Raw genomic sequence first — 14,650 nt, 5'->3', positions numbered from 1 at the left:
AACTGACAACGATTCCAAAATCCCAATGGTTAATAACAGCTGAAAAGAAACTAAGAGGAAAAACAAGCACACAATCGAATTAAACCGCGAGTGATTGCTTACAGTGATGCCCTTGCAGTTATTAGGTGGTCTCATTAGATCAATAACTTTTAAGGGTCAGTAAATATTGACTTGATTTAAAATTGACACTGCACGCCGCTGCAAGTTATTCGATCATATTTGGTGCCCTGCATACCGCTTACCCAACCACACGTTGGGCTTCCCAGTAAGACAGCGACATCAAGCGGCGACAAATTGCAATGCGCCACAATGTCAGTAGTCTCATCCTGATGTAATTTGCAATATTCGAATCTGCTTGATTCATTGATTTTAGGTGTGGATTTCCACAATCATATTTTACTAATTTTCAGGGGCTGTTACTAGTAGAAAGATATTAGAAAGATAATAAATGTGTTTTTTAAATAAGATAGTTTATTATTACATTTATTTATTGGAAAACTAGGAAAGTAATATGGCCACAAGAATTACCTGTAAAGTATGCGTTTATTTATATGTATCTTGTATCTGTGCTCAATTAATTTTAGTTGTGGTGGTTGAACTATTTAAAAATGTATCAGGTATGCGTAGCAAAAAAAAGAAAAGCCACCAGAAAAAAAGTGTGTTTCAAATTGGAAGTACAGTAGCTCTCAGTTTTAGAGGTTGTTGAACCACTATACAAAATAAATGAGATGTTGAAGTTCCAACATAAAAAGATTAGCACCCAATATTCAATCTGCTTCTATATATGTACTTTAAAAGCGTCTTCGTCTGACAATTTTTGTATTTATTTGATATGTTCAGTTGTTTTGTATTTTTATTTTATGTTTTTGAGAAGCGCATTGTTGCCTTGAAAGTATTAAAGTAGTAATAAAAAGACGTATCGCAATTCTTGAAATATTTTGTATTTTTTGTACAAGTGCTTGGGGAAATTCAAATGAATATTGTTGTGTAATCGTGATTATTAATGCACACCCGTAGAAGTTAGTTTAACTATCTTTAACATCATATGCACAGTATATTTCTTAACATTTTATTCTCCAAGTTTTCGCACGATTTCCGATTTAAAAATCAACCAAGAGAACTACAGTTCCCTTCGGTCGTTGCGCTTACTTCCGCCTGAAACAAACCATACATGCACGGATATAATCTAAATCTTTAAAAACTCGTTGGATTTTCAATCAGTATTGTGTATAACATTAAAATTTACATTCGACTTTGATTTCGCAGCGACAAGCAAGTCATAGTATTTCAGACTTCTCGTACCATATCTACCTTCCCGGAAGCACGGGAGCGCTGTCCATGGTGCTGTAAGTAGAATCCGTGTTACCTGTGCTAAGTGAAGCGTTTACAAGCGTCATGTCATATTCAATAATACGTTCAAATTGAGATTTGTTTTACCTATGTGGCCCATCAGTAGTCACAATTTTGGTGCTTCTATTAGGCTAGTGTACTGCGCACTATTTATTGCACAGAGGTATAGGCATTACCAAATAATACAACACATTTACTTGCTTAAAAATCCCACCTGTCATTTATTCCTTCTCTTTTTTGATGGGTGCTCAAGATGGCTGAGGAAAAAGAGTCCTGCAACAAGATCCGAGAGGGTCACACCTTGCTGCAGGTGTCCAACACACATGGACTTCAGTTGCTGGGTCTACTCAGGTCATTTCGGGAGCAAGGCCTACTATTTGATTTCACCATAAAAGTGCAGGAACAGATTTTTCCCTGTCATCGCTGTGTTCTTGCTGCATGCAGTGATTTCTTCAGGTCTCGATTTCTTTCTATCTGTACATTTTTTGGAGAGAATATTGTGCAATAATTTGTAAGTTTTCTTTTCTTTTTCTTTAGGGCCATGTTTGAAGCAGCTATGCGAGAACGTGACGATGGTTCTGTAACATTGTGTAACCAGTGTCCGGTTGTGGTGGAGTCCTTCCTGGATTTTGCCTACTCTGGTGAAATTCTTATCACAGAAGGGAACGTAGACTCTCTGTTTCAACTTGCCTCCTTTTTGCAGGTAGAAACACATGGCTCTGCAGCCACAGATCTATTTGACTCTTTTCTCATTCTTCTTATTCTTATGGTATTGGCTCAAATTAATTGATATTTACTCGATTGTACATGATATTGTACATTGAGTTAAAAGGAAATTTTACTTACTTGGTGTTGTTGGTGTCTTCAGGTGTCAGTTCTATCCAGAGCCTGTAGTGACTTCTTGTTAGGAACGATAGATCTTGGTAACTGCCTGTCACTTTTGGCCCTTGCTGAAGCATATGGCTCAGCCTCCCTCCTCCGAAGTGCCACCGACTTTGTGGTTCAAAACTTCCAAGACCTTTCTGACACACAAGAATTCCTGGACATGCAGGTGCCAGTCAGCCGTCAACACACGTACCTTTCGAATGGCAGCTTCTAAAACCGGTTCCAAACATTGTAGGTGAATGTGTTGGACGAGTGCCTCAGGTCAGATGCCCTCTGTGTGGCCAGTGAGGAGGCTTTGGTCATGTCACTTCTAAAGTGGATCCGCCATGACCTTCTTGGAAGACAGAAGCTGCTACCCACATTGCTATCTCTAACGAGACTTCACCAGCTACCTCCACATGCATTTCAGGTATTCACACAGTCAATGTCAGGTGCAAAGAGATTCGCACATTTTTGGTGGTATATTTTCATCTCAATTCATCCTCAAATGTATTTTATTTTCTGTAAGTCTCTTCGTGATTCAGATCTGCTGAGCAGCAATCATTCCTGTATGGCTCTGATCTCCGAGGCTCGGAGCAGACAAAGTCAGCACAGTGGATTGTTCACCGATGCCAGACCTGCCACCACACAGAGCTACATTTATATCCACAAGACGGAGGAGAACGGAGTTGTCCGCCACTCTTTCTGCTACTGTTTGGAAACAGACCAGTGGACGGAGCTTGGATTCAACCAGGAGGATGGAACAAACACAATGCCAGATCTGCCAGGCTCCCATCTGACTAGCTATGCTGAGAAGGTACAACATGTGATTGCAGGAATCGTGTATACACTGCCACAACTCCTACACAGTTTAATTAAATCCAATAGTGGGCCTGCAGAAGTTTTATCTGGGAAATATATTGCGTCGCAATCAAGTAGGTTATTTTTAGAATCAATTTCTCTTCCTTTAACAATGTTATAAAATGCAAAAAGAGTCTCACTTGCCAGCTCCATGGCCATCTGAGAGTTCATGGTGTGCTCAGTTCTATCTGATACAAGCCAATTAGCACAATGACCAAAAAAAAAAAGCAAATGAACTTTGAATGCTTCCCTTCCCCTCTTCCTTCAATTGCCCACAAGATGTTTATCACTGGAGGTTGCCGTGGAAACTGTTACCGGGCAGTACGAATCCACGTGGCGGAGCCTTCCCATGATGCTACCGATGAGATGTGGTGCTTCTCCCCTGTAACAAGAACCTGCACACCTGCTCCAGCGATGCCGAAACCCCGAACCATGCACACAGCAGTGGTCTGTCTAGACCGGGTTTATGTCATTGGAGGGCGGACGAAGGGACACAGAGGGGCTGCTCCCGGTCTGCTAGAGGTGTGTTTGTGTACTTTTTTTTTTTTAGATGTATGTGTAAGTTAGAACATTTGTTGGCAGTACAACACGTTATATGTTCAGGTGGACTATTATGACCCATTGGCCAAGAGCTGGTTCTCAGTCAGTCGTCTGCCAACTGCAATCTTCTATCCTGAGGCCAGTGCTTGTGGCAGCGTTATCTATACACTGGGGTCGGAGGTGGAGATAACCGACTCTTTCAATCCCTCACTTGACTGTTTCTTTAGCTATGATGCCCAACAGGACCAGTGGTGTCGCCTGGTGGCAGAGTTTGGCCAGTTCTTCCATGCAACGCTGGTAAAGGCTGTCTCAATTCATAAAACACTGCACCTCTGTGACCTGTCCACTTACAAGGTGAACACACAAAAAATAGACCGATTCAACAAACAAATGTTTGATGTAAGATTTTCCTGATCACATATGACACGTGTCATCCTGCAGGTGTACAGTTTCTGTCCAGAGACTTGTGTGTGGAAAGGAGAGGGGTCATTTGAGTGTGCGGGGTTCAATGCTGGAGCAGTTGGTATACGAGACAAAATCTACATTTTAGGTGGTGATTATTCCCCTGATGAGATTACAGATGAAGTCCAGGTAAAATCCCGAATTTTCTAATTGGTCTCTAGTCATGTGACAAAGATGTGACACAGAGCAAATTTGTCCATTTTGCAGATCGAGTGACTATAATTTGATAACTTTGCATATTTCCTTTGTTAGGTGTATCACAGTGACAGGAGTCAATGGGAGGAAGTGGCGCCCATGCCCAGAGCTCTGACTGAATTCCATTGCCAGAGCATCAGTTTCAACAGACACACTAACCCGTGGAGTGATATAGAATGATGCACACAGGTGGCAAGTTGAAGGAAAGTAAATTCCAACTGCAACTTTTTCACATTCAATCACCAAAAAATTACTATATAACAGAATGCATTATTTTATTTATCATTTTTATTTATTATTTATATATCAGAGGGACCTCTTTTTATATGTACAGAGGCTGACAGCAATATTTTGTGTGCAAAAAAACAACTAGAGTCATTCAAATAGAGAATTTATTCTGCGAGAAGTCAACAATAATTTAAATATTTGATTCAATTACACACAAATTACTTAAATACAGAATTAAAGAGCGTACAGACTCAAACATAATAGCATGTGCGAGTGCATAAAGTGTCATCTTGCATTGTTTGAAAACAAGAGTGGAGAGATTTGCACGGTGCAGCAGATCTGTGTTAGGTTTCTGTTTTTTTCTGTTAACATTTTCCTCTTTTCTGGGAATCCCCTTTTTGATTTTGATACAAGAGCAGGATCTCAAAAAAGTGTAGCTCTAAATCCCAGATTAGTTTACCTTGGTAATTGCATTAAAATCACACCATTTCCATAGACGAAAACACTAAAACTGAAATCTGACCTAAAATAGCCGAAGAAACCATGCAGACTCCATAAAATGTCTCCCATCTCCTCTCGGAGGAGATGGAGATGGGAGGAATGTTCATGTTCCGCATGTTAGTCCTGATATGTTTTCACCAACAGCCACATCAAGAGAACGGTGATTAAGACGATCATGAAGTTGAGGAAGAGTTCCTGCACCGAGCGATCCATGGCCGCTTTCCAAACAGGCAGTGTAGGGGACAATGGCGATGAGGCGGCAGCTGCTGAAGGGAGTACACACGGCAACAGGGATGGCAGAAAGGAAGATTTTGTCACAAAGTTTTGCTGTCCAACCCCCCACCTGAGACAAGCAAACAAGTAGATTTGCATGAAAGGCAAGGCAGCTTTTTTGATTTTGCATATTTCATTCACAATGTAACTCAGTTCACATAATTAAGAGTATCTATATAAAGAACTAAAGGCATGTAAAAGCAAAGTACAAGGTACAATAGCTTGCGATAAGACTGTATGCACAAGTGCCATAAAAATATACTGTAGATTAATATTAAGTTGTGGTCACCTGTCATTAAAGATTCCAGATAATATTTATTCAAATTAACAAGGAAAGAGATTTTCTTGCATCCTTTCAGGCCTCAAGAGGATTATTACCTTTTCCTTTATGTCATGTGCTCCAGTAGAGTATTTTTTTTTGTTGGTCTTGATTTGCAAAAATCCAAACTGTCTATAGTCTGCAAATGTCTTCTTTGATTTGCTTCCCTCCGTGTCGAGCTTCAGCTTTCTACCCTGACCAGGGACCTGGCCTGCCCCTAAAGTAGTCACCTCAGTGGACCGCCCATGGCTCACATGCAAACATAATGATGTCACCCACACTATTTAAGTGAACAAACCAATCAAGTGTTTTATTTTCCACAATCTGGTCCACGACACATAGCCATAGAGAGTCTCTCTCTCACTGTCTGGGTTATTTATAGCACATTATTGCAAATATGAGGTGGCTTACAATCGCTCCAAATACAATGCATGCATCGTCTCATGGATGGAGGAATCTGTAACAGTATCGGGTGTGAGGCGATGCACAAGATGAATAATGCAGTCAGCTTTTCAAAATGTAACATTGGAGGCTCAGATTCAAGTCCAACTGAAGCTGCAATTCATCATTATGACATGTCCTGTAACTAAAGCTGGTATTGCTTGTTTTTCTTTTTGATAAAAGTTTTACACGTAGCTTCAATATCACGAGTCACTGAACAGATCCATTTCTCATTTGAGCTGATATTATTATGGGAACCTGATTGTGTTGTTGAGCAAACTCTCTGTCGAACATCCGTATCACTGGCCGATTGTTCAACCGTAAACTTTGCATAGTCAAAGAGAGCAGGCCATTTTCAGCACTTTAGGTCAATAATTTTTAAGTGGCCCGACTGATAGATTTTTTTGAAAAAAATTGACAGGATTTTCAAACAACGGAAGGAACTGGTCCAACGTTTCTTGTAACGTCAGAGATGATTTTGGTCAATTACAGATGAATAATTTCCCCCACAACATTTATTGGCCGGATCAACTTCAAATGTGGATGTGAGTTGCATAGTTGTGTTTTGATGTGACCCATTAAAATAAAAGCAAGAACAACTCTTGGCCTACATTCATTTGAGTTACCAAGTGATGCTCTTGTGGCTGTTGTTTTCCACTTCTGCATTTCTTCCCTTCTGTGCCGTGCCGCTCCCAAGAAAGAATCTGACCGTCAGCCAGCAATCCTCTCTGCTCATCTCACACTTGACAGCTGCTTAGATTGGCTTTATCTCCGAACTGGTGCTAAACCCCATGACACGCACACCTTCTCCTGTGCACACGTCGGGGGTCACGGTGGGACAAAGTGTGTTTGAGTAAGCCTATCTTGAACCTTTCCATCACAGGGCATTCCCCAGGGATTAAGCAGATCAAAATGGCTGCAATAAGTGTCACTCTATCGCATACGATTCTGCCAATGTTGGACAAGGAGCCGTTTGACCCAGGGATTCCCATTGTCATGAGATCCACTGTGGCTCTGATCGGATATAAAACGGGCTGGAGTGTGCTGACAGGATAGACCGCAGAGCAACCTGACAGCTGTGTATGTGTTTGTCAGATAGAAAAGTATATGGCAGGAGTTACCTCCTAAAGTAGTGGAGACAAAAGTGTCAACAGCAACGCAGAAACACCATTCCAGACATTCTGGGACATGCTGTAGAAGTACGTACATGGATGCAGAGTATGTGCTTGTACGGCCCTCTTATGTTATTAAACCACTTAAGAAGTAATTGGTTTGGGGAAGTTGCATAACCAATAATTGATAAAACAACTGATAAAACAATTAAAACCATAGCGAAAGAAGAGAGAACATTTTACATAACATAAATTACAGTTTGAGGAAAAAAAATATATTTTATATTGATCTTTTTTTTCCCATTTTAAATTATTTGCACAGATGACGTTTTACAAATGTAGTCACTAATAAAGTATTTCAGTTTCACTATTCGGTACTTTAATAACGCAAATACAAAATAAAGCACCTTCCATAAAAATGTAATCTGGTTTTCCTTTGTACTAAAATAAACCCAGCTAGTTTGGATTGATTTAATCTCTTTTACCTTGCTGTTTCATCACCTTGGTTTTGATATGATTCATCTTCCTCCAAATACAGGCTGATCAGTTAACACTGTGTCCCTTTGGACAAGTAAAGAACGGAACCACTATTTTAAAAACCCAGATCTTATTTCCCCGTTTACCCACATCTATCCTGCAGTCCCCAGCAAATTAGAATACAAAGATGCCTTCAGTAAAAGGTTTGGTGTCTGGCTCTCAGCCCAGCATTTCAAAGAGTGATGGCGTGCCTCAGGGTACAAACACCATCCCACTCAAGTTTGCAATGTTTCACTACTCATTTGCTGTGTTGAAGGTGAAAGAATTATTGAATCTTACCTTCAAGGTAGATATAAGCTAGGAGACATTAACAAAGAGTACAAAAAGTCTCAGATTTAAACATATCTGGTAAAATGGGCCTCGAAAGCTTACAAAAAAATGGCAACAATCCTACAATACAGTTAAGGAAGGCAGCCATTCACTTTTCTTCAGGCTTCACTTACTTCACAGTATTTCTACAATGACATAAGACTACAAAATAGAATAGAATGCATTACAGAAAGTAAAGTGCATTTATATCTAGTGCAACTTTCATTCACCCTCTTGCTCCATAGCATATATGGCAGATGTCATTGTGTGTGATTATACGTAATATAATATAATTCTTAACTTATTTTACACTTAAATTAGTTTAAATTGTAATTAAAACATCGCATGATAACGGGTTTACAGTGTCACAGAATTGACTGCAGTCCATTCTGAAAGTTCAACTAATTTGACCCTGCTGCCAGTGACCCTGACTGCAAATTCTTTTTTTTTTTTGGCAGAATCTGATCATCCTCTGTTCAGAAAAACATCAAAAGTTTCAAGTGCTTTAAAAATAGACGTAGCTGAGTCATTATCATGTCAGAAGGATCAGTCATGTGCTTCCCTTTCTGACCAGCTGTTGTTTTGTAGACTACACTGACAAGAAGTGCTCTCGCTGGCAAACCCAGCCTGGTGCTGCAATTTCAGTGCTTAGATGACTAAAGACAGGTGATTCCTACATTACACAAACAACACACACACATCTAGTGCATGTTATTGGCACACAAGGATCCAAATCCGCAATGGTTCGTGTAAATCAGTAAACACAAAGAGTCACAGGTATGCAGGAATTCAGACCCGCTACAGGCATGCCCATTTATCACTTAACAATTCAAGGGCCTGCTAAACTGTGAATGGCTTCTTCTTTGGCAAAGGCTCCCCAAGAGAGTCACCCTGTATAGTTACATTTTATCCCTCGGTATCAAGTCAGCGATGACTATAGAGAATGATCCCTGGAGCATTTTCCCCTATCTTTTGATGGAAGATTAGGAAGGCATTAAGTATGGCAATGCCATCATTGTTAGAGTCGTCTACGTGCACAATGTGGCTACAAGTGAAAGCAGGCAGTGTCCCCCCACTTTGATTTGTTGACAGTCCCGTTGACGCCTCGGTGTACACCAGCCGACCACTCACACAATGAGATGGACTAACTTCTGGCTTCACAAAGACACAATATTGCCAAGCTTTATTATATTATATTCTTCTTCTTCTTCTTCGTCTTCTTCTTCTTCTTCTTCTTCTTCTTCTTCTTATTATTATTATTATTTCAAACGGCGTTAGTAGGAGTCGTGTCACGTCTGCCTGGGTCAAATTCTATAATCAAAGTCACTCTAGGAACGTTCAGTGTCTCCTTGATGTTTCTTCCGGACAAACCTAAAAAGACGCACAATAGACGTAAATATGGAAAATAATTCGAAGGCATGCAGTAGAGGTAAAGTTGACAAGAAACTTCTTCGTAAACAGATTAAATCCAGTCACACTTTGCTGAAACATGAAGGAATCAGCACTACGTCGAATCCCTCTAAGGTAACCCATAAAATAGATTACTAATACATTCTTTTTTGTAGTGTTGTCTAATATACATACATATCTTGTTTTCTGGCTGTGTGACAGTTGTTCGGACTCCTGTATAGAATGTTTTTTTTAGTTACAGACAGTCCAATGAAAATATATCTGTGTGTGCTCTGCAGAGTTTAGTGGTGGCTAACGGTGGCCTGGGGAATGGTGTCAGTAGGGAGGAGCTGTCTGCTGTGCTAAAAGAGATGGGAGAGGTGGAGAGCCTCCTCATGCCCCCTCACAAGCCCTACGCTTTTGTCACCTATGGGTAATATTGATCATTGAACCATGTTTTGGAAAGATTGAACATATTTGCCTATGCCTTCTCATATTGTTTCTCCTTATGCAGATCTGAGGAGATTGCCAGGAAAGCTCACGTCCACCTGAATGGTCGAACACTTCAGCATGGAGAGGAGAATAACGTGACTCTCTACCTCAGCTTTGTTGCCTCGGGTACTGCAGTATTTTACCATCTGGCTTGCCTTTCAGATGCGAGGGTTGATAATTTGAATTGCACCATGCACAAATATCACTAAAATCAGGGACTGTTTGTTGGAAAGATTTTGTCTGCTTCCATGGCACTGCAGTCATTGTAAATGTTTGTTTCCAATCATAAATGTTGATTCACGTTCACAGTGCCGTGTGAGCAGCAAGCTTGTGTGACTTTTCCACCTGGACTGGTTTTGGTGGAGGACTTTGTTTCTCCCGTGGAAGAAGCTCTACTGCTTGCTGCTATTGACTGGTCATCCACTAGTGATGCTGACACTGGTAAGGAGGAGCTGTGTCATGTGTTATTGTTACTGAAGCTTACTGATGAAGTTTGAAGCATTGAAGTTTGACTATAAAACTCATTGTAACCTATCCCAGCTAACTTTTAAATAACGGCATTTTTTTTTACTGCCAACTTTAGGCTCTAAATTCTAGCATTACATTTTCATTTGTAGGTGCCGAATTGTTTTACCGGTTTTCCAACTCAAATCGAATGTTCTCTTACTGTAGCACAAAAAGCTCTGAAGCATAGAAGAGTCAAACATTTTGGCTATGAATTTCGCTACGACAACAACAATGTAGACAAAGACAAGCCATTACCTGTAGGTAAGATGATTTGCATATAACTAAATATTTTATTATCACATTGTGTAATTTGCATAATTAAAATGGATGTATGAATAGTAAAACCAAATAGGAATGTGTGTGTATCTAGGTCTTCCTCAGGAGTGTCAGCCTGTACTGGACAGAATTATGGAAAATGGATATACAAAGTTCATGCCTGACCAGCTGACTGTTAACCAATATGAGTCTGGACAAGGTTTGTTGCATTTATACTACACCCGCTTTACAGTATCGGAGCCACTTACTATACGGTTGCATAATACAGGTGACCAATAGACCCATTATAAAAGTAGAACGCTGTAGCATGAAGTAGGTTTAGCAAGATTCTCGGGAGGGACATGTAAAGGTCTTAATTTGTATCATAGGGTTTCATTTGTTAGGTTTACAGTCATTGCCACCTTGTTCTCAAATGTTTTATTCCTACCACAAGGTGGCAGCACAGCCTTTGCGCGGTAAAGGACATAGTTAGCTCTCATACTTTCGCCTAAAGTTACTGCAAAAATGGAATATGTAAAAAAAAAAAAAAAGGTTGCGCTCACAAACTCATTTAAAATCTGTAAATGAATGTAGCATTAAGAAAAATCTGATTTGTCACATTTGTAGGCATACCTCCTCACGTGGATACGCACTCTGCTTTTGAGGACACCATCCTTTCACTAAGCCTGGGGGCAAAGGTATGAAGTCACCCTAACCCTCTCTCATCAATTAAGTAAGTAGACTTTTGCAAAGACCTTTCAGTGCAGATACCATACAGCCTATGAGCGAGCCCTTCTCAATTTCACTGGTTTGTAGATAGGTGTATTTATGTATGGCGATATAAATACAACAAGCACAGAGCCACACACTGACTAGTTAAAAAAGGTGTAACAAGTGCTGTCTCCATGAATGGAAGGAGTTTACAAGGGCTCACATTCTCCCCCATTCCTTTGCATGGAACTTAGAATATTTTGATTCTTGTGAAATAAAATGTATAATATGGGTCTTGTCCTTGAATTTTATTAGATTGTGATTGCGCACATAGTGTGAGTGTGTAGGGGAGCATGTATTGTGCAGCTGGTTTCAGGAACAGTCTGATTCATTTGCCGGTGTTCCATCAACGCATCTGTGCTTGCACGCACGCACGCACACACACACGTCCTGTCTTCACCAAATCCAATTTACCTGCTGTCAGAAGTTGTGCAGGATGCACAACTGGAAATAGTGTCGGTATAATTTCCCTCAAGACCTGGCGCTGCTCTGCTCCGGAAAGGAAAGGAAACATTAGGCTTAGACACTGACTCTCTCATGATGATGCTTGTGAGCACTGCTGTACCTCGCCTTTCTTTTGTGGGTAATGCTTTTGGGGCAAAAAGAAGGAATTGGTATCATGAAGTTGTAGACTTGAATCAATATAGTAAGAATCTGATAAGCAGGATATAATTTGGTCTCATTGAGGTGACTCAACAAAAAGCTTTGACCCATTTTATTTAAATTATAGACGGCTGTTACTACACTCCGAGCTCACTATTATTAGTAGTTGCAATCTTTTAAGGTTTCTGCTTGTCTTACAGACAGTTATGGAATTTCGTCATCCTGACAACCGTGTAGTAAGCGTGTTTTTGCCAGCGCGAAGCCTCTTGGTGATGCAAGGAGAGAGCCGTTACCTCTGGACGCATGGGTAAGTTCAGAGCAGGGTTTTTACTTGTAAGATTCAATTTATCAAACATTTGTGGGACTCTCAGAGCGATGTGTGCGCCTCTCTTTTTCGTTATGTTGAAAGCAAGGATACTGGTTGTACACTAACGTGTACTTTTTTTTTCTAAATCAGAATCACTCCTCGCAAGTTTGACATGGTGCCCGCCTGCGATGCGCAATGCTCGGCTCCGTCTACGCGTGACATTGGTGCCCTCAACCAACTCACCTTGAGCAAAAGGGACACTCGAACGTCTTTCACTTTCCGCAAGATCAGACATGAACCTTGCTGCTGTGGTGAGGCCTGTTCAAGCACAGAATGACATGATACTTTTTAAATACTATATACGTAGTATACTAATTTGCTGTACAATCGTGCAAGATATTCTCTTGGCTATTGGTAGAGAATCATACAGGACATGCAGTGCAAAGTAGAATAGCAGATAAAAGACAGACCACAAAAATACATAAAATACAGTTTGCTTTGCAAGGACCTGTTTGGATGAATTGTTCGTCTCTCACCACATATTTCAGCTTTTCCCTCCGCCTGTGATAGTCAAGGAGCTCCCTCTCCACCCTCCCCTCCCTCGCTTCCTCGAGGCCACGATGATGCTACCCGTCTGGAGGAAGAATATGTTCACAGGGTGTATGACGCAATCGCCCCCCACTTCAGCAGCACGCGTCACACCCCTTGGCCCCGTGTGTGCCACTTCTTGTCCTCGCTCTCACCTGGGAACGTGCTGGTCGATGTTGGCTGCGGAAATGGAAAGTATCTGGGGGTGAACCCGGAGGCCATTAGTGTGAGTGCCTTTTTTGGTCATACTGTTGTTACTGTCAGTTTTTTTCAATCGCTTCAGCATATCATTTGGAGTCCTTTCAGTACAGGTAGTAAATTTGTGTTTGAATCCAGGCCTTCCTGTGTGGAGTTTGCATGTTTTCCCCTGTGGTTGTGACAGTTTTGCAGCTTTCTCCCACATTCCGATAACAAGCATGATAGGTTCATTGAAATTGTCCATAGGTGGGAATGTGAGTATTTTTTTAATTTTTATACAGCGATCATAAGAATATTGTGTCTGATGTCTTTCATATACCAGGTGGGCTGTGACCGGAGCAGCGCCCTCGTCCAAATCTGTGCCCAGCGAGGTTTCCAGGCATTTGTTTCCGATGCCCTCTGTGTTCCGCTTCGAACAGCTTCTTGTGACGCCTGCATCTCTATAGCCGTCATACACCACTTTTCCACACCAGTATGTATAAACACGCACGCACACACACAATTGTTGTCATAATTTGAAACGTTTGTGAATGTCGTCACAGGAGCGTCGCTTGGCAGCTGTGAAGGAGTTGGTGAGACTTTTGAAGCCTGGGGGTCATGCTCTCATCTATGTCTGGGCCTTCGAGCAAGAGTACAAGCAGCAGAAGTCCAAGTACCTCAAAGACTACAACGCTAGAAACAATGCGGTCGAGGACAACCCAGAGCCTGACGGAAAATCAGAAAGCAGCCCTGAACATGACAAGAAAAGATCCTCGGATGAAGCGACTGCTGACAAACTTAGTGTTCATATTAATCGCACAGCCTTCAATTCTCAGGACCTTCTTGTTCCGTGGCATCTGAAAGAGGGGAAAGGAGGGAAAACAAGGGAGGGTGACTCAGAAGAGGCGTGTACAGATAGAGATAAAACTAAGTGTAAAAAGCTTTCAAAAGACTCTTGTCCAGACAATCGTGACTCAAGCATTAGATCCTACTGTAATGTTGACAGTCATCATGAGGCAGGGAGCCAGAGTGGCCAGGCGCCTGTCTTCCACCGTTATTACCACGTGTTCCAGCAAGGAGAGCTGGAGCAGCTGTGTGTGCAGGTGGAGGGAGTCAAAGTGCAAAGTAGCTACCATGACCAGGGCAACTGGTGTGTTGTTTTAGAGAAGGGATCCGGAAGTAGAAATTCATCTGGAAAATAATGCAGCGTAAATCATGGTGAAATCAAAGATTATTTTAACAGCCAAAGAAAACACATCATAGAACTAGACATCTGCAGTAGTTAAAATGTTAACAAAAGTCAAAATAAAGCAGGCACACTATTTTATTTCGTAGTGTTTGATTATGAGGCACATTTCAACTTTAGTTATAAAGCACTTTAAAAACAACCACATCTGCATACAAAGTGCTGTACATAAAGTAAAAATCAGACATAAAACACGGAACACAATAAAACAGTATAAAAATGCTGAGTGGAAAGCCGAAGAATAAAAATGTTATAAATTCCAGTAAGTCTTGTCAGTCATCCTTAATCAAAATAAAAGCCTCCACATGTCCCTATACTTTGGA

The 14,650-nt window shown here is 41.0% G+C and overlaps 3 protein-coding genes across 6 annotated transcripts; 2 read left to right on the top strand and 1 right to left on the bottom strand.

Annotated features, from left to right (window-relative positions):
* Nucleotides 1-1,033: 1,033 nt before the first annotated feature.
* Nucleotides 1,034-6,635, top strand: kbtbd3 (kelch repeat and BTB (POZ) domain containing 3). Of its 3 annotated transcripts, none has more exons than XM_037266924.1 (10): nucleotides 1,034-1,346; nucleotides 1,604-1,806; nucleotides 1,888-2,053; nucleotides 2,219-2,401; nucleotides 2,471-2,644; nucleotides 2,744-3,031; nucleotides 3,355-3,597; nucleotides 3,679-3,969; nucleotides 4,057-4,206; nucleotides 4,330-6,635. In XM_037266924.1, exons 2-10 carry the CDS (start codon nucleotides 1,604-1,606, stop codon nucleotides 4,450-4,452), a joined length of 1,821 nt encoding a protein of 606 aa, XP_037122819.1. In that variant the 5' UTR covers nucleotides 1,034-1,346; the 3' UTR covers nucleotides 4,453-6,635. The 3 variants fall into 3 exon arrangements, with proteins under 3 accessions (XP_037122819.1, XP_037122816.1, XP_037122818.1); XM_037266921.1 differs by having other exon boundaries at nucleotides 1,034-1,513; XM_037266923.1 differs by having other exon boundaries at nucleotides 1,034-1,806.
* LOC119132056 (sarcolipin) lies at nucleotides 4,816-5,924 on the bottom strand. 2 transcript variants are annotated; one of them, XM_037266949.1, is made up of 2 exons: nucleotides 5,653-5,924; nucleotides 4,816-5,267 (listed from the first exon to the last, which is right to left on the bottom strand). In XM_037266949.1, the coding sequence occupies exon 2, from the start codon at nucleotides 5,212-5,214 to the stop codon at nucleotides 5,119-5,121; it is 96 nt and encodes a 31-aa protein (XP_037122844.1). In that variant the 5' UTR covers nucleotides 5,215-5,267; nucleotides 5,653-5,924; the 3' UTR covers nucleotides 4,816-5,118. The 2 variants fall into 2 exon arrangements, with proteins under 2 accessions (XP_037122844.1, XP_037122843.1); XM_037266948.1 differs by having other exon boundaries at nucleotides 4,843-5,344; nucleotides 5,653-5,910.
* A 2,733-nt stretch (nucleotides 6,636-9,368) lies between the features above and the next one.
* alkbh8 (alkB homolog 8, tRNA methyltransferase) lies at nucleotides 9,369-14,619 on the top strand. The gene is made up of 12 exons (XM_037266920.1): nucleotides 9,369-9,516; nucleotides 9,681-9,814; nucleotides 9,896-9,999; nucleotides 10,183-10,314; nucleotides 10,546-10,641; nucleotides 10,751-10,855; nucleotides 11,263-11,333; nucleotides 12,210-12,316; nucleotides 12,467-12,627; nucleotides 12,865-13,130; nucleotides 13,425-13,574; nucleotides 13,645-14,619. The coding sequence occupies exons 1-12, from the start codon at nucleotides 9,391-9,393 to the stop codon at nucleotides 14,281-14,283; spliced, it is 2,091 nt and encodes a 696-aa protein (XP_037122815.1). The 5' UTR covers nucleotides 9,369-9,390; the 3' UTR covers nucleotides 14,284-14,619.
* Nucleotides 14,620-14,650: the final 31 nt, after the last annotated feature.

The sequence above is a fragment of the Syngnathus acus genome, chromosome 13 (genome assembly GCF_901709675.1).
Source record: "Syngnathus acus chromosome 13, fSynAcu1.2, whole genome shotgun sequence".
NCBI classification, from domain to species: domain Eukaryota; kingdom Metazoa; phylum Chordata; class Actinopteri; order Syngnathiformes; family Syngnathidae; genus Syngnathus; species Syngnathus acus.
This window is presented reverse-complemented; position numbering and strand designations above follow the sequence as displayed.

Bases quoted from the DNA above. Each gene is read 5' to 3' on its own strand.
- alkbh8 (XM_037266920.1), top strand. From the start codon at position 9,391: ATGGAAAATAATTCGAAGGCATGCAGTAGAGGTAAAGTTGACAAGAAA. The intron at 9,517-9,680 runs GTAACCCATAAA...TGTGCTCTGCAG, and splicing joins CTACGTCGAATCCCTCTAAG to AGTTTAGTGGTGGCTAACGG. The intron at 10,000-10,182 runs GTACTGCAGTAT...TCACGTTCACAG, and splicing joins CCTCAGCTTTGTTGCCTCGG to TGCCGTGTGAGCAGCAAGCT.
- kbtbd3 (XM_037266924.1), top strand. From the start codon at position 1,604: ATGGCTGAGGAAAAAGAGTCCTGCAACAAGATCCGAGAGGGTCACACC. The intron at 2,645-2,743 runs GTATTCACACAG...ATTTTCTGTAAG, and splicing joins TACCTCCACATGCATTTCAG to TCTCTTCGTGATTCAGATCT. The intron at 4,207-4,329 runs GTAAAATCCCGA...TTCCTTTGTTAG, and splicing joins AGATTACAGATGAAGTCCAG to GTGTATCACAGTGACAGGAG.
- LOC119132056 (XM_037266949.1), bottom strand. From the start codon at position 5,214: ATGGATCGCTCGGTGCAGGAACTCTTCCTCAACTTCATGATCGTCTTA.